Here is a 27,232-nt window from a genome sequence, read left to right as displayed (position 1 = left end):
AAAAGAAATAATGATATCTATATAGTAGACATAATAAAAGACACACAAATATGAGTTTAGGAAACTAATTTCACACATATTCCCATAAAAAGAAAATTAGATGCAAATGAGTCAAAAGACAAAGATGTTGATTTTCCTGAAGTTCTTATTTAGAATTGAAAAAGATCATAGCTCTTGTATCTATCTGATAAGGTTTATTGTATAATGCAGTAATCGAAGACTTTTCATATTTTTTCAGGTTCAGTCTTCACTGAGCACATTAAACACTGAAAATTACAACACATGACAAAATTAAATAAACTTCTGATAAAAATCATGTTCTTGCAAACTAGTATAAAATTTTCAAATAAATGAGGGATAAGCAAATTTCTTGACAAGTTTAACACAAATCCCAGGTCTTTTAAGAATAACAACATAACAGTGAATGGAAATATGAAGGGAAAAATGGGAAATTTTATATATGTGTAGTTAACCAAATAAATAACAGCTCATTAAAAACCACATAAAATAAAACTTGTTTGTGTTTTCATTGATATTAAAAAGCCATGCATTGTACAAAAAAAAAGATGCAAAATTGGTTAAAAAAGCAAAATGTAGTTAAAAAAGCAAAATGTGGTTAGTATTTTAAGTTTTTTTCAAGAATTTTTTCAAGAAATTCACATACTTTAATGAAAATCTGAGAAATGTACAAAATAATTGCTGTTAATTAAAAAAAAACATCTAGATCAATATTGTTAAATTTCAGAACTATGCATAAATACTGATTATCCTACCTGTTGTGCCTGTGGCTGATACAGGCAGACTGGTGGAGGTGGTGGTGGCAATGGTTCTCCAAGATTAAATAAAAGAAGACCTCTTACAAGCTTGTAATCAGCGGTACTTATTGTGGCATGAACCTTGCTCACAGTGCCATGGATGCTAATATCTGGGACTAGAAATAAGAAAAAATTATAAAACAATACAAACAAGCTGCATTAGATACCAAAACTTACAATTTAATTGCCAAAGCTGTAAAAGCTCGGAAAAGTTTTATAAATCTTTACAGAAGTATTACTGAAACGAATGCATAATTATTGGAGAAATCAAAAGTCAACCCATTTATCTGAAAGCTGCCTAGAAGTAGAATAGGCAGCAGTAGAATATGTAAAAGGAGAAATATGACATTTTCATGATAAAATATGATTTTTATGATAAAATATGATTTCTGGGCTCAGCTCGTGTCGCTGCGCGAAATATCCTTTAATCTATTATTTCTAGGGTAAATGTACTAACACATACCAGAGAATAAATAAATAAAGAAAAAGGTCAGTATAACTGACTCGCTCACCCTCCCAGAGAGTGTCGGTATGAACACTATGGCGAGTGAGACCACTACCACGAGCCAAATGCCAATAGAATTCTCCCACTACAAAATCCCCCAAGAGGAGAGCCGACCCACAGAGTGGGCAGCACCTACTACTACTACTCCATCCCATGCTGCCGACTGCTGCGCCTCTGGTGGCCATCCTTTTCAGTTAGCGCACACGATACACACGTGCCATTTTCTTCTCTGTGTTTTTGTGCCCTTTCCTTTGGATTTTATTACCATGGAGCGTGCAGCCATCGCAGCAGCTAAGTTAAGTACTCAGTGTTTATTGCTAATTGGTTTTTTCCGGCCCTGAGCACGTATTTGCCGTTTTTTAGGTATAAATACGATCTCTAGGTCGGAAGCATGGCAGCATGGTTCTGCCTCGTGGTGGGTCCGTTCTGGGTCGCCCATACCCAGAACACCCCCTGGCTTTTGTACGCTCTATTTTTATTATCCGCTTTGTTTAGGGTACGGTCTACACGGTTTTGTCATGCATGCATGTCTTTTACCTTATGTAGGCTCTTCCATCCAGACCCTAGCCACGGCTCTTAGTATCGGCCTCGGCTAGCTTTGAGTGGTAGACTTGCCTTCGGGTTAGTCGTACACTCCTGGATTTTTTTCTCCTACTATTTTGTTTTCTTTCTTTCATTTTATTATTCATTTGTACTATTTATGTGATATTGTTAGGTTAGTTAGGCGTCTGGCTCGCTTAGCCTAGGTCATGGCCCATTGGGCCTTTATGTTACCGCTTTTCAGCTCGGTTGCTTCCCGATAGCATCTCTCTGATCAGTTGCTTATGTTCTAGGCTTAGTTGTTGTTCTTATCGCCCCGTGGTCACTATGTGATCACGAGGCAGCCAGATGCCTGTCCAGTCACCTTTCCCCCCTCCCGCTCTTCCATAGGGTCGGGGGGGGTGGGTAGGCCTGCCCATGCTCGCTCCACATACCCGAGCCTGCCTCCCTCTCTCCCCCCAGGCGGAGGGGGTAGAGGGACGGGACAGACCCAGACTGGACTCGACCTCTCCGGCTTCTCGGTCCGGTCGGTTGGTAAGGTGGGGGGGACTGGCCTTTCCCCCCCTCCATTACTACTCCGTCGCTCCGTTACTAGCCCGAGTCTGTATGCCCCTTGCTCTTTCCCACCTTACTAGGGCTCCTTTACCACCGGAGACCTGGCATCCAGCGGAAAGGTGTTAGTCTACCCCACGGGGTGGACCGGAACATACAGTCGGTCCCTTCTAACCTCTCCGTTTCACTGAGTTATACACTCCGCCACGCACTGGACTTAGTCCGGTACGTTCGAGCTTTTAGGTTTAAGATCTATTATGTTAAACTATTAAGTTTATCTTAAGTACCTTAAACCATTCCCCCTCCCTTCATGTTTCACCGGATACCTCCGGGGTTATAGCCTATTCAGGCGATTAGGGAGGGGCTATGCCCAAATTTTTTCCGAGCTCCGGCATGCAGCGGAGTTCTTCTGTCCTTTAGCCTGTAAGTGATATTCTTTAAGATACTCATGTGTCTTTCCACTTACAGACCACCAACTGTGAGCATCCGGGATGCGCCGCCACACTTCAGGACCCATGTGGACACGAAGTTTGCCGGTCCCATGCTCCATGCGCGACTCCGCACGGGGACATCCAGGTCTGGTACCATGAAATGTGTACCATATGTTACGATCTGGTGAGCCAGCTTTTAGACGGGGTATGTATTCCATCTCCGGTAGCTGGTCCTCATCTTATAGTGCTTAAGTTTTACATCAATCACTCTAACTTAAGGTAAATTCAAGGGGCCTTATAGCCCCTATAATTTTAAGTTATGCTTTAAGTTAGCTTTAGTTTTAAGTTATTCTTAAATCTAATCAATACCCTCTCTTCCAGGCGCCGGCCGTGAGGGATACCGCACTGGCAACCCTGCGGGCCTGGGTCGGCGGTTTCGGGAAGAACGCCGCCAAGGGTATGCCCTACATCCTGGAGAAAAGGTTGGCGGTACTAATCTTCCCCGGAGGCAAGGCGACAGGATACGTCGACCCAGTAGAGGCGGCCCCGACTATTGCCTTCATCCAGCAACAGCTGGCTGCCTCATTGACTGACCAAGGCCAGGACATCTCCTCGGAAGTCGCGACGTTGGATATTAATGTAGAACCTATGGTAGGTGTAGACGACCTGTTGGTCGAGGTAGGTAAGGTGGACACCCAAGGGATACCCTTGGGTGCAACTGTCTCTTCTACTCCTGCAACCTCTCCATCCTTCCAAGGCTTTACGGGTAACGAATTATATACTCCTCCTGACGCTTCAGTTAGACCCAAGGTCAAGGGTCAAGCAGTGAAATCCTTGACAAAGACGTCGTCGTCGTCTAAGAAGACGGCTTCGGCGTCATCCTCCTCTCGTAAGTCTCCGGCTAGGAATCCCGGAGCAGAGAGATCTAAAGCTTCTGGGTCCGGCTCTAAGTCCTCGAGGAGTAAATCCTCCAGAGAGAGATCTCACACTCCGGCAGAGTCGTCAGTTCCGCTACCCTTGGTTCCAATTCAGAGCCACCCTCCACCTCCGCAGCAGCTCCGGCTTTGGACTCCAATGCTGGTCTGTTACAACAGGTGGGCGACCTGGTTGGGTCTCTGAAAAGTAGCATGGAACAAATGATCTCTCGGTTGTCGGATAGGATTACCTCTCAAGACAGCATTATAGCCGGACTGAGCCAAGCTCCTCTAGCCTCTCCTCCACCTTTCAATACAGGTGGAGCCCAGCTTCCCCCGCCCCCTATGACTCTCTACCTCCGTTCTCAATGAACAACCCTTGGAGAGTAGCGTCATACGCCCCCTTCCAAGACGGACTCATTTCTATCCCGGAATGTGGAACTCGGAGGATCGAGGACTTCGAGTTCTACCCGGAAGACCTTCAGCCTCCGTTCATCGGCTACGCAAGGCTCACCGCCTCAGCCATGACTCGGGATGATAAAGTACCAAAGGAGACAGTCCTCTATTCACGTGACCAGGCTCAGAGAGAATGGCTCAGGTGTCTAGAGACATGGATTGTTCCAATACGAAAATCCAACCTTTCAAGAGTCCGTTTACGATCTTTACGATGGATGAGAGTACCCCGCTCCCTTTCCTGACAAAGATCGCGACGTCTACCATTCCAGCGGCCCAGAAGGGGGACCCCATGCCTCAACTGAAGGAAGCAGATCCTACATCTCCGTTACTTCCTTCAGCCGGAGAATTGTGGGAAGACTTACCTAACACCTTCTCAGCTGGCAAACTCAAACCGGACTGTGCTATGGAGCAGTTTGGTGAAAAGCTACCTAGGCTTCCAGATAGCCTTATTCAGGCTGAATTTGACGCCAAATCGCGGTTAGCCAGATCTATTAATTCCATGGCTATGACCGAGGTGCTACCATAGCCTATGGTTCAGAACCGCTCTTCAAGCTTATGACCAAATCCCTGACTCAAACGGTACAGTCAGATATGTTTGAGTTTGCCACTGCTAGGACGAATTGTAGGAAGCATGTCCTACAAGAAGCAACTATTCGGCACGAGCCGAATAGGTTACTTGCGTCGAGCATCTGGGAGCAGACCTCTTCCCAGAAGCGATGGTGAAGGAGGTTCAGTCAGAGGCTACGAGGTTGAACCAGAGCCTTAAGGACCGTTGGGGTCTTACGGCCAAGAGGCGGCAAGATCTAGCAGCTAGAGGTAAGGGTCAAAGGAAACCCAGACGTTTCCAGCCCTACCAGAAAAAGCAGCCACGCTTTTCTCAGCAAGTTCCGGCTGTTCCCTTAGTGCAAACAAGCCCAACCTTCCACTTCAAAGGCTCAATCACAGCCGATTTACGTTATCTCCCCTCAGCCTCAGCCCTCCACCTCTTACGCCTCTCTCCAGCTTACAATCAAGCCTTCGAGAGTCAAGCTTCACAGAAGTATGACCGCTCGGGTAAGGGAGGCAGAGGTAAGCGATCCTTTCGTGGGAGAGGATCGGGAGGTCCCTTTAATAGGGGAAAACATTTCAGAGGAGGCCGAGGAGGCTACCAGAACCAATGAGGAATTTCAGGTAGGAGGGAGGCTGTTTCACTTTCGCCACCGGTGGAACTTCAGCAAGTGGGCTCAGAGCATTGTGTCAAAAGGCCTGGGTTGGAGCTGGTTAACGAACCCACCCCCATCCAGACCTTTCCGCCAACTTCCTTCCAAGGAACTGACGGAGTATGCGGAGGATCTCCTTCAGAAAGGAGCTATAGCGAGAGTCAAAAGGTTAAAATTTCAAGGACTCTTGTTCAGCGTGCCAAAGAAAGGCTCACAAAAAAGAAGGGTAATCTTAGACTTGTCCCGCTTAAACTTAGCCATTCGCTGCGACAAGTTCAAGATGCTCACGATCTCGCAGGTGCGGACCTTACTTCCCCGTGGGGCCGTCACCACCTCTATCGATCTTACAGACGCTTACTATCATATCCCTATTGCAAGACACTTCCGTCCGTATCTGGGCTTCAAGATAGGAGACCAGACATTCTCCTTCAAGGTAGTTCCTTTCGGGCTCAACGTAGCACCCAGGGTGTTTACGAAGCTGGGGCGGAAGTAGTAGTTCAACAACTCAGATCGCAAGGGGTTATGGTAGTAGCGTATCTCGACGATTGGTTGATCTGGGCTTCAACAGTCGAGGAATGCAACAAAGCAACACTGAAAGTGATTCAGTTCCTGGAATATCTAGGCTTCAAGATAAACAGGACCAAGTCAAGACTCACTCCAGAGTCAAACTTTCAGTGGCTAGGCATTCAATGGAATCTATCCTCCCATACTCTGTCGATTCCATCATCCTAGAGGAAGGAAATAGCGAAGTCAGTCAAGCAATTTCTGAGTCACAAACTGGCGTCAAGAAGATCTCAGGAAAGGATCCTGGGTTCTCTCCAGTTTGCATCAGTGACGAACATCCTAATGAAAGCCAAACTGAAAGACCTAACCAGATTCTGGCGCTCACGAGCAAATGTCAGGTCCAGGGACAAATTGTCCTCAGTCCCTCTGATTCTAAAGAATCGACTCCGGCCGTGGGCGAAAGTCAAGAACTTGTCGGTGTCAGTGCCCCTTCAGTTTCCTCCACCAGGGATCACCATCCACACAGACGCTTCATTAAGCGGTTGGGGAGGATATTCCCAGTTCAAGAAGGTTCAAGGAACGTGGTCACCTCAGTTCCGTCAGTTCCATATAAACGTACTGGAAGCAATGGCAGTGTTCTTGACTCTAAAAAGGTTACGTCCGCCAAAGTACTCCCACATAAAGCTAGTCCTGGACAGCGCAGGGGTAGTACATTGTGTAAACAGAGGAGGCTCCAAGTCACGTCATCTAAATCATGTCATGGTAGCCATCTTCTCCCTGGCGGACAAGTTCAGTTGGCATCTCTCCTCCACTCATATAGCTGGAGTGAGAAACGTCATAGCAGATGCTCTATCCCGATCAGTACCTCTAGAGTCGGAATGGTCACTGGACAACAGTTCGTTCCAATGGATTCTTCAGAGAGTTCCAGGTCTACAGGTGGATCTCTTCGCATCTCAAGCGAACCACAAACTCCCGTGTTATGTGGCCCCAACCTGGACCCTCTGGCCTATGCCACAGACGCCCTGGCTCTAGACTGGAACAACTGGGAGAAGATTTATGTCTTTCCTCCAGTGAATCTTCTCATGAAAGTGTTAAACAAACTCAGGACATTCAAGGGTCAAGTGGCTCTAGTAGCCCCAGACTGGCCGAAGAGCAATTGGTACCCTCTCATTCTGGGACTGGGTCTTCGCCCTCTTCGGATCCCCAATCCCAGGCTCTCCCAGTCAGTACAAACGAAGACGGTGTTCGCTTCCTCAGGGATTCTCAAAACCCTAACTTTATGGATTTCATGAAGTTTGCAGCGAAAAGGGATGCGAATATTGACCCTCAGAATATTCTCTTCTTGGAATCCGATAAAAGAGATTCAACTTTGAGACAGTATGATGCTGCTGTCAAAAAGTTAGCAACCTTCCTGAAAGAATCAGATATTAGGATCATGACAATCAATTCAGCTATATCCTTTTTCAGATCCTTATTTGAAAAAGGCTTAGCAGCTAGCACAATTACGACAAACAAGTCAGCCTTGAAAAAGATTTTTCAATTTGGGTTCAACATAGACTTGACAGATTCCTACTTCTCGTCTATTCCCAAGGCGTGTGCTAGACTTAGACCTTCTGTAAGGCCTACGTCAGTATCATGGTTCTTAAACGATGTTCTAAAGCTGGCTTCAGAAACCAATAATGACACATGCTCGTTTATAATGCTCTTAAGAAAAACCCTATTTTTATTAAGCTTGGCCTCAGGAGCTAGAATTTCAGAACTGTCGGCTTTATCCAGAGATCCGGATCATATTCAGTTCCTTCCCACAGGGGAAGTGCTACTTTCTCCGGAACGTAGCTTTATAGCTAAGAATGAAGATCCTTTGATGAGGTGGGAACCATGGAAGGTACTACCCCTTCCACAAGATGTATCTCTTTGCCCAGTTTCAGCCTTACGAGCCTTTCTATCTAGGACCTCCTCATCCTCATCGGGTCCTCTCTTTAAGAGAGAAAAAGGTGGCACTTTATCTATTAAAGGCATCAGGCAACAAATCCTGTACTTCATTAAACAAGCCAATCCTGACTCTTTCCCAAAAGCACATGATGTCAGGGCAGTAGCCACCTCAATTAACTATTTCCAACATATGAACTTCGATGAGTTGAAAAAGTATACTGGATGGAAATCGCCGACAGTGTTCAAACGTCATTACTTAAAGTCCTTGGAAGCTCTGAAATTTTCAGCAGTTGCAGCGGGGAACATAGTTTCCCCTGACTCTGACTAATCCTTAGTAGAAGATCCAGTCCTCCTTTCTACCTGCCTCACCCAACAGTTCGTCTATTCCTGCCTTGTTCATTTACGGTCACCTTGTGTCTTAGCTGCTTTTATGATGATGTAGTGGGTGTCCCTTATTTTTTTTTTTGCTAGGGACACTCACATTTGATGATGGTTATTGATCTCGTGGATGTCATCTCCTTATTTTTATGCTAGGAGATACATCTTATTATAATGGTTACGGGTTTTGTATATTAAGTCATATACATTCCTTTATATTTTATTATTGTTGAGTTTGTTTTATTCAACTTTTATGTTAATTGCTTTAGAATGTTTTGATACATAGCTTTACACAGATACCATTTTTGTACATATATGATATATTTCTCCTGTATATATGTATATTACCTTAAGTTAAGAAATATTATTAGAATTAAGTATAAATTAAGTAATATTTCTATTTTGTATCACTGTGTATATGTATCCTTATTAGCAATTATATTGATTTATTTTTATTTTATCTTTTATTTGAGACCTCTTTGTATTTTGTTGAATTTCTTTACAATCTTGTGCTATTTCTCTGGTACGATTTCGCGCAGCGACACGAGCTGAGCCCAGAAAAGGGATTTTGACGTAAGGAAAAATCTATTTCTGGGCGATTGGCTCGTGTCGCCAGCGAAATCCCGCCCTACCCATCCCATCGCCAAGATTGTCTGCTAACTTCAGGATGGCCACCAGAGGCGCAGCAGTCGGCAGCATGGGATGGAGTAGTAGTAGTAGGTGCTGCCCACTCTGTGGGTCGGCTCTCCTCTTGGGGGATTTTGTAGTGGGAGAATTCTATTGGCATTTGGCTCGTGGTAGTGGTCTCACTCGCCATAGTGTTCATACCGACACTCTCTGGGAGGGTGAGCGAGTCAGTTATACTGACCTTTTTCTTTATTTATTTATTCTCTGGTATGTGTTAGTACATTTACCCTAGAAATAATAGATTAAAGGATATTTCGCGCAGCGACACGAGCCAATCGCCCAGAAATAGATTTTTCCTTACGTCAAAATCCCTTTTTTATGATAAAATATAATTTTATATATACTTACCAAGTAATTAAATAGCTTAGTTTCTAGTATCGGCAGTTAAAACTGTGGATGTTTCTCATAGAAAATACCACGAATAGGCGAATTTCCCGCGAGTCAGACCCATATAGGAATCCGCAAATATGCGAATCTTATATGCAAAATCTTATTTTATCATATATATATTTTTATAAAAGTAACTTACCAAGTGGATACATGGATTATTCTACCCAAAATCATTATAAAGTAATGACCTTGTGAATAAAAAGAAAGGCTCTCATTTTACCTATGCTTGCTGTTTCTTTGCCTCCAGAGAGCTGCTGCAGGAAGATACTACCTCTGGGTGGCGTCCATCTTACATGATAAAGGTGGGGCAGTTTGGCCCTGAGTCGCCTGATACCTCAGTGGGAACTTTGTAGTGAAGATCAGTTCCGAATGCTATCAAAGACTAAAAATGTTATGCCCCTGCCCAGGGTGTAGTACTAAAATACAAAAACCAGAAAACAATACCATTACCTACACCGTAAAATTGTAATTCCAACCCTCAAGCATACAATTAAAACTGGTTGGTATCCTAGCACCAAGTATCCCCAGACAACCAATCACTCAAAACCATGATCCAAGACAAAATGTGATGTGAATACTAACTTGCATCTCCATCACATTATTTGAAGAATATCCGACAGAGAGCTTCTCCCTAAACATTAAAGATGTGGAAATATGACAAATTTTCTAGGACAATTTGTATTTTTCATAGCTCCAAACCTGAGGTCTTAACAATAGGATAATTTTCTAGAGCCTAGCGGCTCCGGTTAAATTGCAGATGAAAAGCAAGGAATTTTGTGAGATCTAGCAATGCGTGTGTATAACGGGATGAAAACTGGTCAAGGACCACGCACCCATGCTACAGCGTTTAGTCTTTCCCAACCCAGGTTGTCTTTAAGAAGACAGAGGGGTGGCTAGAGGTGGGCAGTACAATGTTAAGACCTCAGGTTTGTAGCTATGAAAATTACAAATTGTCTTAGAAAATTTGTCATTTGTTCATACACAAACAAAGCTTGGGTCTTCACAATAAGATAGACTTATTACTTGGAGGGAGGTACAGACATCCTAAACCAGCTGGGGGTCTACCCATCAGTCCAGCTCTAAAAGAAATATTTTTCAGAAGAGGGACTAATGCCCATGAGACGCTAGATACAGTGACTTCTAACAACTCAGCCACTGGGTTACCTACAATGATATATGGAACAAATCATTGCATAGGGAACTAAAGAGACACTTTGACTGTCCAATAACAAACCAATCCGCCAGGGTTCATTACTACTCCTTACTCCCCCTAACTAAGGAGTGGAGTATATGCTACCGAATACAGGGTTGGTTATTGGCATACCAAGCAACCAAACTATCAGCATGACTACCTTACTCACGTCAGACCAGATCAGCAAATGACATGTCTATTCCTCAATCCACCCAAAGGAAGAAGGAAAGGTACAAGAGAAAGAAACAGACCAGCCAACTCACTCATTCTTTCATCCACACAATCATCTTAGGTAGGATACAAATGTGCCCTGTTAAAGCAATGATGAGTTATACAATCTGTTGGGCAGCCACCACAGGACCCAGGGAAAATGTGTCCATAGATCTGAGGGGCAACATCTTTAAGATAGAAAGAGGTGAATGTGGACTGGCATAACCAAGTAACAGCACTCAGCACTCAATGAATAGCCAAATTCTTCTTGAAAGCCAGAGAGGGACCAATAGCCCTAACTCCAAGTGCTTTAGCCTGCACAGACGTGGCAGCAGAATCACAAGAGTCAAAAATGCTTGTCTGATGGCTTCCCATATCCAAAATGAGATTGTACTCTTGGACACCTTTCTTCGTATGCCCTGTGCTAACAAAGAGCCTACGATAACCTGGCCTCAGGTGCCGTGTCCTTTCAAGGTAGCAAAGCAGAGCCCTGACAGGACATAGCAAGAGCTCTTGAGAATCACCACCCACAAAGTCAACCAGTGATGGAATGGAAAAGGAGGCGAACCTATCATCATGCATCGAGGGATTCTGGGTCTTAGCCACAAATTCCGGGACAAATTCGAAGGACACCAATCCCCAACCCCTGGTGTGCTTCCCATCACAGCTCAGGCTGTGCAGCTCCCAAACACTCCTTGAAGACACCAAGGCCAGGAAGAAAACCATTTTGAGTGTCAAGTTCCTGTGTGAAGAATGACGCAAAGGCTCATACGGAGCTTTAGTGAAACTTCTCAAGACCAAGGAAACATCCCATGTCGGGGCTTGAGCTCTAGGAGATCACAACTGCTCAAATCCCTTAACTAGCAAGGAAAGTTCCCAGGATGAGATGTCAACACCTTAAGACAAGAAAGTAAAATCAGGCCCGCCCTGTAGCCTCTAACGACGGAAACAGACAAACCTTTCTCATCTCTGAGGAAGGTCATTAAGTCTGCTATCTCTGAGGAAGGTCATTAAGTCTGCTATGTGCTGAATAGAGGTTCTGAGAGGAGAAAAACTCCATTTTCGACACCAATCAGAGTAAATCATCCATTTGCCTTGGTAAACTGCAGAGGTCGACCTTCTGAGACTGCTGGACATATGCCCTGCTGTCCTCTGAGAAAAGCCTCTCGCTCAGAGGAGATACCTGATAGCCTCCAACCGTGCAGAGACAGGGATTTTACTGACTAGTGGAACCTTTCTACATGTGGCTGCCACAGAAAATGCTGCAAGGGGGGGAATCTCCCTCATTATCTCTGACAATGACGACAGCAGATCTAGAAACCATTTTGCCTGCAGCCACAGACGGGCTACCAAAGTCATCCTGAGACTCTGTAAACTTGTCAACCTATTCAGGACTTAATGAATAAAAAAAATGGAGGGAAGGCATACACCTCCAGGTTGTCCAAGGGATGTTGGGACATGTCCTCCGCTAATATCAGAGGATCCGGGACCACCGAACTTAAGATCTCCAGTTTCTTGTTGAAACGGGTTGCAAAAAGGTCCAGCATGGGTCTCGCCCAAACCTGGAAGAGCTTGTCTGCCACTACCTGATGAAGAGACCATTCTGTACCTAAGATCTGATCCTGATGACAGAGCTTGTCTGTGACCACATTCCTTTTGCCTGGGGTATACCTGGCTGAGAGCTCTACTGAATTGCTGACCGCCCACTGGTGAACCTCGACTGTCAAGGCGTGAGGTTGACGTGAAACCAGGCCCCCCTTGCGTGTTCACATAAGCGACCACCATGGTGCTGTCTGACATGAGAACAGAATGACCCTCTACTTTTTCCCAAAACTCCTTCAGACCCAGAAAGGCTGCCTTTAACTCTTAAGATGTTGATATGCTGCAGTTTGTCCTCCAAACTACAAAGGCCCGAAGTAATGAGGCCGCTTAAGTGAGCACCCCAACCTGCAGGAGAGGCGTCTGAAAACAAAAGGAAGTCCGGGGAAAGAGAATGCAGAGGAACACCCTTCAAGAGATTCCGGTCGTCCAACCACCAACAAAGGTCTTCTCTCACTTCCACAGACAGAGGAACCCTTATTAGGCGAGTCCCCCACCAGAGACCAGGATTTCCTCAGTCTCCATTGCAGAGACCGAAGATGAAGATGCCCATGAGGGACCAGTTTCTCCAGAGATGACAAAATTCCCAGAAGAACCTGCCACTGATGAGCTGACTGATGTGGTTGTGATAGGAAGTCTCGTGCAACCCCTCACAACTTCTCCAACCTCTGATCCAATGGGAAAACTCTTGAAACTGCCATATCGATGACCATGCCCAGATAGAGAATCCTTTGACTGGGTACGAGGTTTGACTTCTCTTGGTTTATCATGATGCCTAGTTCCAGACAAAACAGAAGCAGATGATCTCTGTCCTGCAGCAGCTTCTCCCTGGAACCCGCCAAGACCAACCAATCATCGAGGTACCTCAGCAAACGGATCCCCTGAGCATGGGTCCAACTTGAGATGAGAGAGAAGACCCTTGTGAACACTTGAGGGGCTGTGGTTAACCTGAAGCACAGGACTTTGAACTCGAAGACCTTGTCTCCGAGAGAGAAGCGAAGGAACTTTCTAGTCGACGGATGAATAGGGATCTGGAAATATGCGTCCTTTAAATCTATCGACAGCATGAAGTCGCTTTCCCTCACAGCTGCTAACACTGATCACGGGGTCTCCATCTTGAACTTCATCTTCCTGATGAAATGATTCAAGGAGGATAAGGTGATCATGGGTCTCTGACCCCCTGACGCCTTGGTCACCAAGATGTCTCTTAAACCCCAGAGGCAGATGCACCACTTCCTCTATTGCATCCTTGTCTAGCATCTTCTGCACTTCCTCCCAGAGAGCCAAGAACTTAGGAGAATCTGGGGGATACACCTGCCTGAGCAGAGACTTGTCCGAAAGCAGGGGAGAGAAGTCGAATGACAGTAGATACCTCACCTGAAGGACATCTACTACCCACTTCTCCACCCCATAACTCTGCCACTTGGCCCACTGGCAACACCCCCTCCCCCCCATGACAAAGGAGAGGGAGAGGCGCCTAACCTATCAACAACCTCCCTTATTTCTATTTCTGCCCCTGGAGCCGCTTCTTGACCTGAAAGAGCGGGAGCAAAAGGGATGTTGGTCCTCTGCCCTAGACTGGGACGAACAGGAAGGCCCTGTTGAAACTGAACTCCTAGATGGCCTACCAGGCGACGATCTCTGTGACTGCTGCTGGGCAGGGGGAGGAGGAGGGGCCAGACATCTCCGAGAACGAGACTTTGACACAGCCTGGTGCACCAACCTGTCCTTGGTGTCAGCCAGGTTTTGGTATATTGCGTCCTCCAGACTGCAACAAACTGGCAAGAGAAGCACTCACCAACCCTTTGGGGATCTGTCAGACGCTGTCTTGGCAATGACCGTCGACCAGAAGTCCAACCAAGAATCCGTCTGTAGCATGGAGGCTGCCATGGACTCCAAAGCTAAGGCATCCTGTGGAGACAAGGACGGCGCAACCGACCTCACCTGCTCCAAAGTCAACCCTGGCTTCAGACGAATGACGACCTGGTTCAGATGACGAGAATCCCTTGAACGTAGAGACCCGTCCTGATCTGACACAGAGGCGTTCACCTTATGCAAGACTGACTGGATATGCCCCGATAAGGGAAGTTGAAATAACGACTTGGGATCTTGCATAGCCCACAGCAAGGCTTCCAACCAGGAAGGAGTGAAAGATGACCAAGCCTGAGTCCTACTCTCCAAATTGTTGAACCCACAAATGAGATTGACAACTTCGTTAAAGGAAGACAAAAACTCTTACGTGTTCCCCTCCTCCTGCTTCGGCAACGGAGACCGACAATGAGAAGAAGATGCAGGCTTATCCGCCGCACCTTCCTCATGTAAACCAACAGAAGAGCCAGTAGCCAAACAACCCGAAACATCAGCCTACCTGTCTGGGCTGGAGCCAAGCTCCAACTCCTGCGACGAACCAACCACAACACTAGGAACATAACTATGCACACTCCCAATGGATGACTCGCGTACGTGGCCATGTACGTGTGCATGCAAGACAGGCGCATATACGTGTGAAGGAAAAGCGTCCATAACACTTGACAAAGAATGAGAATTCCTCAGAGTCGAACCCCAGGTAGCATCAAGAGGAGGGGGAGACAAACACTGCACTATTTCTACGTTCACAACCTTCGATCTCTTCACAGGCTCCTTGAGATCCTTATGGCGACGAATAGGCCCTGGAGCTGAAGAAGCGGAAGAATCAGCAACATCCACACAAACATGCGAGGTTGCAACACACTTGCGATTCGATGCAAAGGACGAAGCAGCCACTGTAGATTGCACAGGGGATGAAACAATAACACTCGCAGGAACACGGGCGTGCCGCTCTTCACTTGTAGAAGAAGAAAAGGCAAAGTCCTTAACTTTCCAATGCTTGATATGCTGACGCGGCGGAGATGAGGGAGAAAGAAAGGTTGATAGCACTGACTCCTTACACAATCTCTTGGCAGGAAGAGGGGGCGATGCAAAGAACTTCCTCCCTGTCCTCCCAGCCAACATGGCAGCAAACCTATGTTCCAAAACAGAATCCAATCTCTTAAGAACTGCCTGACATAAAGCCTCAGATGGATCAGCAAGAGAGGGCACTGATGACATGGAAGGGAGATGGGGCATACTGGATGGCAACGATGATGTCACGGGAGCAACAGATGAGCGAGGCAGCGCAGCAGAGGAAACTGGGAGTGACATCATCGATGGAAGTGACGTCACTAGCGGCACTGACGTCACGGCTTCCCCTCAACCCAAGGAGGAAGTTTGTGCCACTTGTGGAGTGACACAAAATGGCTGACCCTGTGACGTCACTGGCAGAGCAATACAATATGGCTGACCACGGCTACCAAAGAAGACGAAGCCAGGAAGAGAGGGGAGAGCTTGGGTAGCCTGAGGGGGGAGGCAAGTTTCCATGAAGTGCGTCAGCAAACCCTCCAAGGAGAGTGAACCCCGTAGACCAAGCAACCCTCAAAGCACCGCCATTTTGGATGCCTCCAACTCTGAAAGGAAAGAAACTGATGAAATAGCCTCCTCCCTCACGGGAAGTAAATTAACTCCCGAGGAAGAGGGGGCGGCATTACATAATAAATCAGCCAGAGGTCCTCCCGATACTTCCAATGACAAATCGATGGAAGAAAAGGAAGGAGACAAAGGCACTACACTAGTATGGGGCATGACTGCGGCAGGCAACAAAGCTTCGGGGAGAGGAGATGAAAATCCCTCCCTTGAAGGAAGGGTAGAAACTCTACGATGCTTCCTCCTACTGTAAAATAAATTCCACTGCTCTCTAGGTCACGCACGACATTCCAGGCAGGGATTCCTTATGTACAAACATTAGAACGAAACCTTCTGCATGTGGAGTACAGGTCTGTCGCTGAAGAAGCCAGGAAATGAGAACACGGGAAACCTTGAGTTCCCGGACACATATGTTGGAGAGGCTGCAAAGGAGCAGAAGAAGCCATAATTCAAGCACACACACACACACAGAATCACAAGCAAAAACGGGCAAAGAACCGGGTAAAAGGCCGAGAGAGGGCAATAGCAGTAGCGTGGGTGCATGGTCCTTGACCCGATATATGCACGCATTCCCAGATCTCACAAGATTCCTTGTTTTTCATCTGCGATTTAACCAGATCCAGCTAGGCGCTGGAAAATTATCTTATTGTTAAGACCGAAGGTTTGTTCGCATATGAACAACGATCTGATTTCATGCACTTTCCCTTGAGGGTAGGGAGAAATTCTTCTTCTACCTGAGAATGTGCTTCTCTAATGAGATCCCTTAAAAAGAAAGAAGTCCACAAGTTATTAGTAGTACCTTGTCTTTTCCATCCTCCAAAGGTAGATCTTTAAAGCTCTCCAATTCCATTCTCTGATGCCTTCACAGACTTTCCCTTTTTCCAATGTTTCTTCTGTATTTCATAACCACCACTACTTGTTTATTTCCCAAGAAACTATCTTCTTCTTCATCAACAACTTCCTTACTTTTCTCTCTTGCCAAGACTTTTATAATAGGATTTATTTTAAAATATTCCAGGGGTTCTCTCCACTTCCTCAACTGATTATGATGTGCTTGTATTTCCTCTTTTTCTCCCTTTTCATTTTCATGCTCTAATATATAACTCGACCCATTTGACCAAACCCTTCTTACCATGTATGGTCCTTCATATTTGTCACTCATTTTACTTACTGTTAGTCTACCTTTTTCAATTACTTCCATTAACACTTTACCCCTAACCTTATGTCTCCTAAATCTTTCATTAGCTCATCTCCAAATCTCCTGCTCCTCCGCACTTAAACTTAACCCTTAATAGACAAATTCCCTCATGAGTAGCAACAATAGGTTTCAGGTGGTGGACGGATCCATTCATATGTGCATCAATATTACACGCCATCTACTTGAAGGAATTGGGCGGGGAAAGAGTTTCCATTACTTCTATAGCCCATAAATCCACTAATGGTAACTTTTAGACTGCCTAATATCAGCTCATGAGAGAGTTAGTTGTGATCTAGACTTGAAGGGAGCATGTACTGCCTCTCTCTCCCACAAGATGTCCTTTTATATATTTGCTCATAAATATACCCAGGGATTGCTGTTAGATTTTGTATAATGCAACTACTGCATCTCCAAAATCTGAAAATTTACATGAATATTTTACAACAAATACACTCAGAATTTGTTACTGATTTTAGTTCTTATCTATTATGATATTATGAGCTTTAATTACAATTTTACAAAACAAATTTATTTATTATAAAAAAACGTGTATAATTTGGTAAAATTTACCATTGTCTTGTTAAAGAGGTCCCCACAAGCGATTGCAAATAGTAATTTTCAACTTCTTGTAGAAGGTAGGGAAAATTAAAAAAAAAATTCCTAAACTTTGTGCATTTGCATATCTTCCTCTATCCATTGATGTATCTTTTTTTTATTTATTTTTTTTTCTATATAATTGACTGACCTTAAAAGTTTACCCAGCCTGGGGTGCTGCATATTAATTTTTTATCCAGGCTCTTAAGGGTTAATCTTGCTTTTTCAAATCTCTCATAATTCATTATATATTTGCTCGGAGATATGCCAGTGCTTTTATATACTGATACGTTATAAACTGACACAGCCTTACCCAACCACAAATCCCATTCATTCTCTCTTTCAGTCCTCATTTGTAACAGTTCACTCAAAGTTCTAATGGTTCTCTCTGCTAACCCATTAGCCCAAGGTATGTAGGGAGTTGTCAGTACATGCTCTATCTCCCATTCTCTCAACATTTGCTCAAATGGTCTTCCAACAAACTCAGGCCCAATGGCACTCAACATTTGCACAGGCCTTTTCACACATGCGGGCAACAAACTTGTACTGACCACCCTCGCTACATTCATATTCATCTTGTTCTTCATAGGTACACAACTCAGAAGTTTAATTTTGTGATCTGCCATCACAACTGCTCCTACATTCTTTCTGGCAATTAGTGGGAAGGAAACAATCAATCGCCACTAAGTCAAACGGCTCTTTCATACTTAACTTCAGTACGAACAGGTACTTTTGTGATTGTAAGAATACATGGTAGTTAATCACGAGAATATTCAAGATCAAGATAACAAGAGAGGGGTTAAAGGAACAAGTTCTTCTTCATCCTCATGTTCTTCGCAAAATATTCTTACCAGCAAAATAAGCACAGAGCACAATCTGAACTTACGGGTAGCAAAGGTGAGCACTCAAAACAGAATTTTAACCTTTGAACCTGTCTGTTTGTATCTCTGAATGTTTGTTTCTAAGTATGGTGGTGACTATATTATGTTATCCCAGTTTCTTCAGTGATCTAGGCTACACATAAGCAATTCAGTTTGCATCCAGTGGTGTCTTTTAAGAACTTCCATCACATGCAACAAAGACAATGGTTAAAGTAACGGGTTTATATATAATTAATTGTTTTTTGACATGACATAATGGTAGGCTTACCAAATCATGCAGGAAGACATCAATCTTGGATGTCTCACTAAAATCTAAGGTTTCTAATACATAAACCATGACAAAATCACTAAAATAATACACATGCCTCTGATCATGGACCAAAAGAATATAGTAAAAATTAATGTCTTATTTATATATCCCTACAAAATGAAGGAGCCTATGTCCAAGCTTCAGGATGGTACAAAATGTCCCTTGAGCAAGGGTTCTTTGCAAAGCCCTGGGTATACTCTCTCACCACTACACCCTATAGTACCATATATGCGTAAGTAGGGAGAGTGAAGGTGACTTATCCATGCTTCTGAATAGTACCTAAGGTCATAAATTGCAGTCTCAGACCTCTCTTGCAATGCTGCATTTTTTGCCACAAGGGTACAAAGGTATATAAAATCCTCCCGGGGTAACCAAAATACTAAGGTGAGTGATCCAATTGCTGTGTATGAGACTGGGACTACTTAATGCTGTAGTTAGGTGACTCAGCCACATTCTAAAAGCTACTGCACAACAACTACATGACATTAACTTATTTCTAATCTCGTAGTTCCCTTATTTTTAAAGCAATACATATTTTTTCCTCTTCAACTTGCACAGGTCTTACAAAATTGTGTTATTCATCAACAAAATTCCAGACTAAAATACGTACCTGAATGACTGACTTCAGTATCCAAATTTCTTTCCACCTGCAACTTGAGGGCACACTTGTCACGCAAGAGTGATTTCCCTTGGCGTACAACACAATATGCACTAAAAAGCCACTCAGGAGTTCCTTTATTTTCACTACCACAATTTTTCTCACTTAAATTCTTTGGCAGTTCATAAGTTACAGTCTCACTAATATTTGTCACTTTTCGTTTCATTTCAGTTTTAACATTTTTTGTCTTTTTTCTCCCAGACCTAGTACTTGTATATAAATCCATATTTACTAAATCTATATACATCACATCTAACAAACATTTATGCGACTGGTATGCATCAGAGCTTGTCTGCCGTTTGAAATCACATTCCATATCTGAATCACTAAAATAAGAAAGGTTTACATCCCGATGCCGGCTCCGTGATCTTGATCGAGAATCAATTGATCTGTAGTAAGAGATCATTTCTTAATCAGCTTAAATGGTAAAATCACTGTAGATAAGAACTCATAAAATCATATACACTGCAATTATTTCCACCTAAACTTAAGATTAACAACATACGTAAATTATTACCTGGAATGTGATCTATTTCCTGAAGCTCCTCTATGACTGGAAGGGCACATTAACCTTTCCTCTAAGTTCTGACGCTGTACCTGTAAGTGAAAATAAAAATGCAGTGACAATACTGAAATGGATTTTACAATATTAAAAATAACTTTTCTTCATACTGTAAATTTAAAGGATCCTCCATTTTTTATGGTGACCCAGTGCGGGGTACTCCTTACAGAGTGCATAACTTAAATGGACAAGAACAAGCAATGATGAAAAAGACAAAAATCTAACTAGGGTTCACAGAGGCAACACATACACACTTAGCAGGATGCACAAACACCTCATCTGCTGAAGGAACCACAGGTGTGAGCCTGCGAAAGCTTTTGGTCTTTCATAGATGAATTATAAAGAAAAGTTGTCTCTTAAATCAAAATCTAATGACTACTTACAGCCATAGGAGAACATAATATCTGTTCAATAAACTTATTTACAAATCAGCAAATAAGTTTCACATAGAGGCTTTGTCCTTCATTTTCTGGCTCAGCTCGTGTCAGCCTATGAAAGGATCCTTAATATCATTCTTTCTAGGCAAAATTAATCTAAAATTACCAGAGAAAAACAAAATTAAGAAAATGTCAGTAAAACTGACTCGCTCACTCTATAAAAGAAGTGTCGGTATGAGAATAGGGGCGAGTGGGAACACTACTACGAGTCATTCACCATTTAGACCTTCCAATCTAAAATCCCCACCAGAGAGAGCTGATACTAAGGGGTGATGCGGCCGCTACTACTACTACTACCGACGCCACGGACAGCAGCGCCCCTAGCATCCTTAATTATTAGACTGTACACGTTGTACGCTTTTTCTTTCGTGCCATGTTATCTTTGGATTTATCTCCTTATTCACCATGGAACGTGCTGCCATCGCATCGGCTAAGTTAAGTGCCTCATAAGTAGTATTTTACCGTTTTTTAGTCTTCCAGGGACCAGTATTTTCCTTCTAATAGGTCATATACGGTTTCCCGGTTGACTCGTGGCGGCGCCATGCCGCCTCATGTTAAGAATTCCCGGTCTTCCATACTGGGACTTCTTATACTTATGGGCTTACTATATCACATTCATCGTTTTTTACATCGTTTTTATAGCTAGGACAGCCCTTTTACCATTTCTCTTAGTTTGGTATTTAGGGCTATTCTGTGTTCTGGCCCAGCATCCCGGCTCTTGCTCTTCATCGGCTATCGCTGGCTCCGAGTAGTCAACTGTTCCTCGGAACAGTTTGCCTCCTCCTGGGCTTCTTTTTCTTTTACTTAAAGTGTCTTTTCCATCTTTTACGATGTAATTTTAGTTTTATTTAGGGTGTTAGGCTAGCCTAGGTGCATGTCCCATGTGTTGGTACAGTCTGGTTCACGTGGCCCTTCCTCGGTTGTGTTGCTATCGCGGCTTAGGCCACTTGCGGTCACGTGTTCCATAGCACCTTACCCTTCCCCTTCCCTCCCTACCAGGTATAGGGAGGGGTCTGGGGGACTCCTTGGTTACCATGACAACCTCAGTAGCCTTCCTCCCTCTTTCTCTGAGGAGGCCAGGAGTTTCCTCCCAGCTGGGGTATAGGGCGACCACTTGTCTCGGGTACCGGGTCACCGAGCGGGTAGTTGTTGGGACGGGGAGGAGTAGGCCACCCCCCCTCTCTCTCTCCCGCCGCGTTACGCCGGAAACCCCCCCCCATTGCTCAGTCCCACCTTTCCCCTACTGTAACGAACGGAGCCTCCTTTGGTTATAGTTCGTCTGGCTCCGCCAGCGGGCGGGGTGGTCACTACTAGTGGTCTATTGCTTGCCTACTATATCCTGCCTTTTTCCCGCTACCGGAGGAGAGCTTGCTTCTTACCCGGGCACTCTTCTAGTAGACGGGGAAAAGATTTATATATATTTCGTTATAAATATAAGGATGTACCCTAATTTTACGGTGAATTTTAGTGTTATCTAACTGTGTGTATACCATCTCCGTCGTTCTCCGTTGTGGTTTCATGGCTCACCACCACACCTGGTTGGATATTCTCTCTTGTCTCCGGCGCAGCCTTAGACAACTCCAACCGCCTAGTTACCACACGTATTATGGCGGGGCTCTGGTTTAATCTAACTTTCACGCTCCGGCATGCAGCGGAGCAATTGTTAGGCTGTAAGTGTTCTCCTGATACTTATGTATCTTTCCACTTACAGGCTACCAACTGTCAGGTCCTGGGGTGTAACGCGACGCTTTACGACCCCTGCACCCACGATGAGTGCAGGACTCACGCCCCCTGTGCCACGACCCACAACGCTATGATCGTCTGGCACCCAGAAGCCTGCACCATTTGCTATGACCTTGTCAGTCAGCTGGTGGGGGGGGTAAGTCGATTTTAGACTTCTTTATCGTATTACTAATAACACTTAGTCATAAGCTTGTTAAACCCCGTCCCCGCCACTAGAAGCTTCATTTCGCCTTCTCTTTCAGGCTGCCGCCGTGAAGGAAGTCACCCTAGCAACCCTGAAGGCTTGGGTGGGCGGCTTCGGGAAGAACGCCGCCAAGGGCCAGCCGTACATCTTGGATAAGAAGCTGGCCGTTCAGATCTTCCCCAGCGGCAAATCAACAGGCTACGTTGATCCTATATCAGCAGCCCCTCTCATCGCTTCCATACAGCAAGAGGTGCAGCAGTCGTTCGGGTCCGTGGCCACGCAGGAGCCGGTCCCAGACGTCGCAACTTTGGACCTGAACATCGAACCTATGGCGGTAGGGGCGGAGGATTTGTTGGTTGAGGTAGGTGTGTCAGGCGCCCAAGGTCTTTCCATTGGGCGCTCCTGGATCTTCTCCTGTCCCTTCTACTGCTTCTTTTCAAGGCTTTACAGGATCTGAGATCCCTGCCCGCTCTCCCGCTCTCTCTGTACCCCCAAAGGTGAAGGGACAGAGAGAACAGAAGACCCTCCACAAGACGACTTCTAAGAAGTCGTCGTCGTCTTCTTCAGCTAAGAAGTCTTCGACTTCCTATGCTGACGCGGTGAAGGCTAAGCCGAGCTCTTCGTACTCCAAGAGCTCTAGAAGCAAGGCTTCTAAGGAGAAGGCTCGCGCTCCAGCTGAGCCAATGCCTTCTCCGGCCTCCACCGCATCCACTCCGGCAACGCCGGTTGGAGTAGCGGGACCGAGCGCCTTTGATCCCACTGCCTTCTCAGCAGTGGTGATGCAACAGGTAGGAGAGATGGTAGGCTCGCAGGTCTCCGACCTCGGAACCAAGTTTGAACAGATGTTTGCGCAGCTGTCAAACACCCTTAGTCAGTCGGGCCAATCCATCCAAGATCTCTCTAACAGAGTTAGAGAGAATGAGGACCGAGTAGCTGGCCTTTCTCAGGCTCCTCATCCAATCTCCCCAGTAGCAGGTGCTGGCATTCTCCAGCTACCTCCATATGAGTCGCTACCAGCCTTCTCCATGGATAACCCATGGAGAGTGGCCGCTTACGCTCCATTCAAGGACGGTATGATCTCTGTCCCGGAGTGTGGAACTCGAAGAATTGAGGACTTCGAGTTTTATCCTCCAGGATTAACTCAGCCTTTCATTGGATATGCTAGGCTGACCGTGGCGGCCCTCACTAGGGAGGACAAGATTTCCCGAGAAAACGTGCTATATAGTAGAGAGCACGCACAGCGGGAATGGGTTCACTGCCTGGAGGACTGGGAGTGTACCAACACTAAGCTCCAGGCTTTCATGAGTCCTTTCACTATTTTTGCGACGGAGGAGGAGGCTTCTCTTCCGTTCGCTACCAAAATAGTGGAAGCGACTCTTCAGGCAGTCCTCAAGGATGAGCCCATGCCACAGCTGAGGGAAGCGGATTCTACTTCTCCGCTCTTTCCAGCCTTTGGAGAATTGTGGGAGAACTTGCCTGCCACATTCACGATTGGTAAGCTTAAACCAGACTGCGCAATGGACCAGTTTGGCGAAAAGCTTCCAAGGCTGCCTGATACTTTGATTCAGGCAGAGTTCGATGCTCGAACTAGGTTTGGGAAGTCCCTCAACTCCTTAATTATCACTGAAATGGCGGCACTGTCGTATGGCACAGAACCGTTATTCAAGATTCTGGCCAAGTCTCAGCTCCAAACAGTTCAGACGGATGCTTTCGACTTCTTCCAAGCTAGGAGGAACTGCCGAAAGCACGTTCTGCAGGAGTGCACTATTAGGCACGAACCTAATAGACTCCTGGCTTCCAGCATGTGGGGGGCGGACCTCTTCCCAGAGTCCGCTGTGAATGAGGTGCACCACGAGGCTGCTAGGCTCAACCAGAGCCTTAGAGCTAGGTGGGGCATCTCCTCTAAGAGGAAGCAAGAATCCGCCCCTGCTGCTGGTAAGAAACTCAAGAAGTCTGGTAAAAGGTTCCAGCCTTACCAGAAACATCAGCAGCAACAGCAGTTCGTTCAGGCCGTCCCAGTTACCCAACAGGGACAACCATCAACTTCGAAACAGGCCCAACCCATCCTCCTGTTGTCCCCTCAGTCGCAACCCTCAAACCTCCTACGCAGTCTCGCGGCCTTCAACTCTATGTATGAAGGTCAGGCTTACCCAGCCTTTAATAGGCTTTCGAGAGGTAGCAGAGCGAGAGGCCACTTTCGCCAGCGTGGCACAGGGAGAGCGGCAAGGGGAAGGCAGTTCAGAGGAGGGCGTGGAGGTCAACCCGCCCAACAACAGTGAGGCTCCCCAGGTAGGAGGGAGGCTGTTCCTCTTCTGTCACAGGTGGGGGTTCAGCAAATGGGCACAGAGCATCGTGTCCAGGATTGGGTTGGAGTTGGATCAAGATCCCCCTCCAATCAAAAATCACTTTATCAGGAACCATCAAAGGAATTGACAGATTACGCGAGGGAACTCCTTCAGAAAGGAGCTATTGCGAGAGTTAAGCATCTAAAATTTCAAGGTCGCTTATTCAGCGTGCCAAAGAAAGGCTCAACAAAAAGAAGGGAAATCTTAGAACTTTGTCAAGGCTAAACTCTTTCATCGTTGCGAAAAGTTCAAAATGCTTACCATCTCGCAAGTAGGACCTTACTTCCCGTGGGCCGTCACATGCTCCATCGATCTTACAGACGCATACTATCATATCCCTATAGCCAGGCACTTCCGCCCATTCCTAGGCTTCAAACTAGGAAATCAGACGTTCTCATTCAAAGTGATGCCCTTCGGTCTGAATGTAGCCCCAGGGTATTCACGAAAATAGCAGAAGTGGTGGTTCAACAGTTGAGAACTCAAGGGATAATGGTAGCAGCATACCTCGACGATTGGTTGATCTGGGCACCAACAGTCGAGGAATGTCTCAAAGCCACGAAAAAGGTAGTTCAATTTCTGGAACATCTGGGGTTCCAGATAAACAATGCAAAATCCAGACTTAGTCCAGAGTCTCGTTTTCAGTGGCTAGGAATCCAATGGGATTTGTCTTCCCACAATCTGTCAATTCCGGTGGTCAAAAGGAAAGAAATAGCCAAGTCTGTGAAACAATTTCTCAAATGCAAACAAACATCAAGGAGAAACCAGGAAAGAATCCTAGGTTCTCTTCAGTTTGCCTCAGTGACAGACATCCTCCTGAAGCAAGACTGAAAGATATAAACCGAGTTTGGCGATCGAGAGCAAACGCCAAATCTCGAGACAATTGTCAGTAATTCCACAGATCCTTCGCAATCAGCTCCGTCCATGGACAAAAGTGAAGAACCTGGCCAAACTAGTACCCCTTCAATATCCCACTTCCAGTGTTAACCATTCACACGGATGCCTCCCTGTCCGGGTGGGGGGGATATTCTCAATTCAAACAAGTTCAGGGGACTTGGTCAGTTCAGTTCCGCCAGCTCCACATAAACGTCTTGGAAGCAATGGCAGTATTTCTTACCCTGAAGAGACTTCTTCCCCCGAAAAAGTCTCATCTAAGACTAGTTTTGGACAGTGCAGTGGTAGTTCATTGCATCAACAGAGGAGGGTCCAAATCCAAACATGTGAACCATGTCATGATAGCCATCTTTGCACTAGAAGACAAACACAAATGGCATCTGTCCGCCACTCACCTGGCGGGGGTAAGAAATGTAATAGCAGACGCTTTGTCCCGGTCGGTCCCTCTGGAATCAGAATGGTCCCTGGACGACAGGTCATTCCAGTGGATATGCTGGAGAGTCCCAGGTCTCCAAGTGGATCTCTTCGCTTCACAAGCAACCACAAGCTCCCTTGCTATGTGGCCCCCAACCTGGACCCTCTGGCTTATGCCACGGACGCCCTGTCGTTAGATTGGAATCAGTGGAGGAAAATTTATGTCTTTCCTCCAGTGAATCTTCTTTTGAAAGTCTTGAGCAAGCTGAGGACTTTCAAGGGACTAGTAGCTCTGATTGCTCCAGACTGGCCCAAGAGCAACTGGTATCCTCTGCTTCTGGAATTGGGTCTTCGACCTCAACAGATTCCCAATCCCAAGCTGTCACAATCAGTACAAATGAGGACTGTGTTCGCTTCCTCAGGAATTCTTCAGACCCTAACTTTATGGACTTCATGAAGTTTGTGGCTTAACAAAGATGCTAACATTGATCCACAAAAACATCCTCTTCCTAGAATCAGATAAGAGAGAGTCAACTATTAGACAATATGACCTCAGCTGTTAAAAAATTAGCATCCTTTCCTGAAAGAATCAAACACTACAACCATGACAGTTAACTTAGCTATATCCTTTTTCAGATCCTTGTTTGAAAAAGGTTTTAGCACTAGGCACTATTACTACTCATAAAATCGCTTTGAGGAAGATCTTCCAGTTGGGTTTCCAGATAGACATCAATGACCTTCTTACTCCAGGAGCAGCAAGAGGAGCTTACGACGGAACCTAAGAAGTTGGAGGCCATGCAACATAACGTTGTTCAAGAAAAGTTCTCTAGCAGCGGTGAGGAGGAGGAGGAGGACCCTATGACAAAGGCTGAAATTAAGGATGCTCTAGCTGCTTTTCATAAAGTGCAATCATTTGTAGAAAAGAGACACCCTGAAAAGGCTTACACAGGTTTGTATGCTTGCACAGATGTTTGCCTGAGTCGTTTCAGGAACATTGTGAAAGCAGGCAGAAGCAATCTTCCTTGGTAGTTATTTTTTAGAGGCCTTTCATAGTGGTACCAACAGAAGATCCAAGTGATACGAAAAAACATAAAGTTAAAGTGGTCAAGAAATTGAAATTTTGGGAAAAAAAAAAAAAAAAAAACGTAAAGTATAAAACGTAAAAAAAAAAATGTAACAGTATAAAAAGTAAAAAAAAATATAAAAATAAAAA

General features: G+C 45.3%; 1 protein-coding gene across 4 annotated transcripts in view; it reads right to left on the bottom strand.

Moving 5' to 3' along the window:
- LOC135216276 (intermembrane lipid transfer protein VPS13D-like) overlaps positions 1-27,232 on the bottom strand; it is a 999,641-nt gene that overhangs the window by 570,140 nt on the left and 402,269 nt on the right. For all 4 annotated transcript variants that reach the window (XM_064251439.1, XM_064251442.1, XM_064251440.1 and 1 more), the window contains 3 exons: positions 19,961-20,040; positions 19,396-19,832; positions 774-931 (listed from right to left, as the gene is read on the bottom strand). In XM_064251439.1, coding sequence (XP_064107509.1) covers positions 774-931; positions 19,396-19,832; positions 19,961-20,040 — 675 coding nt within the window. The remainder of the gene's footprint in view (positions 1-773; positions 932-19,395; positions 19,833-19,960; positions 20,041-27,232) is intronic.

This window comes from Macrobrachium nipponense, chromosome 6, assembly GCF_015104395.2.
Source record: "Macrobrachium nipponense isolate FS-2020 chromosome 6, ASM1510439v2, whole genome shotgun sequence".
Lineage (NCBI taxonomy): Eukaryota > Metazoa > Arthropoda > Malacostraca > Decapoda > Palaemonidae > Macrobrachium > Macrobrachium nipponense.
This window is presented reverse-complemented; position numbering and strand designations above follow the sequence as displayed.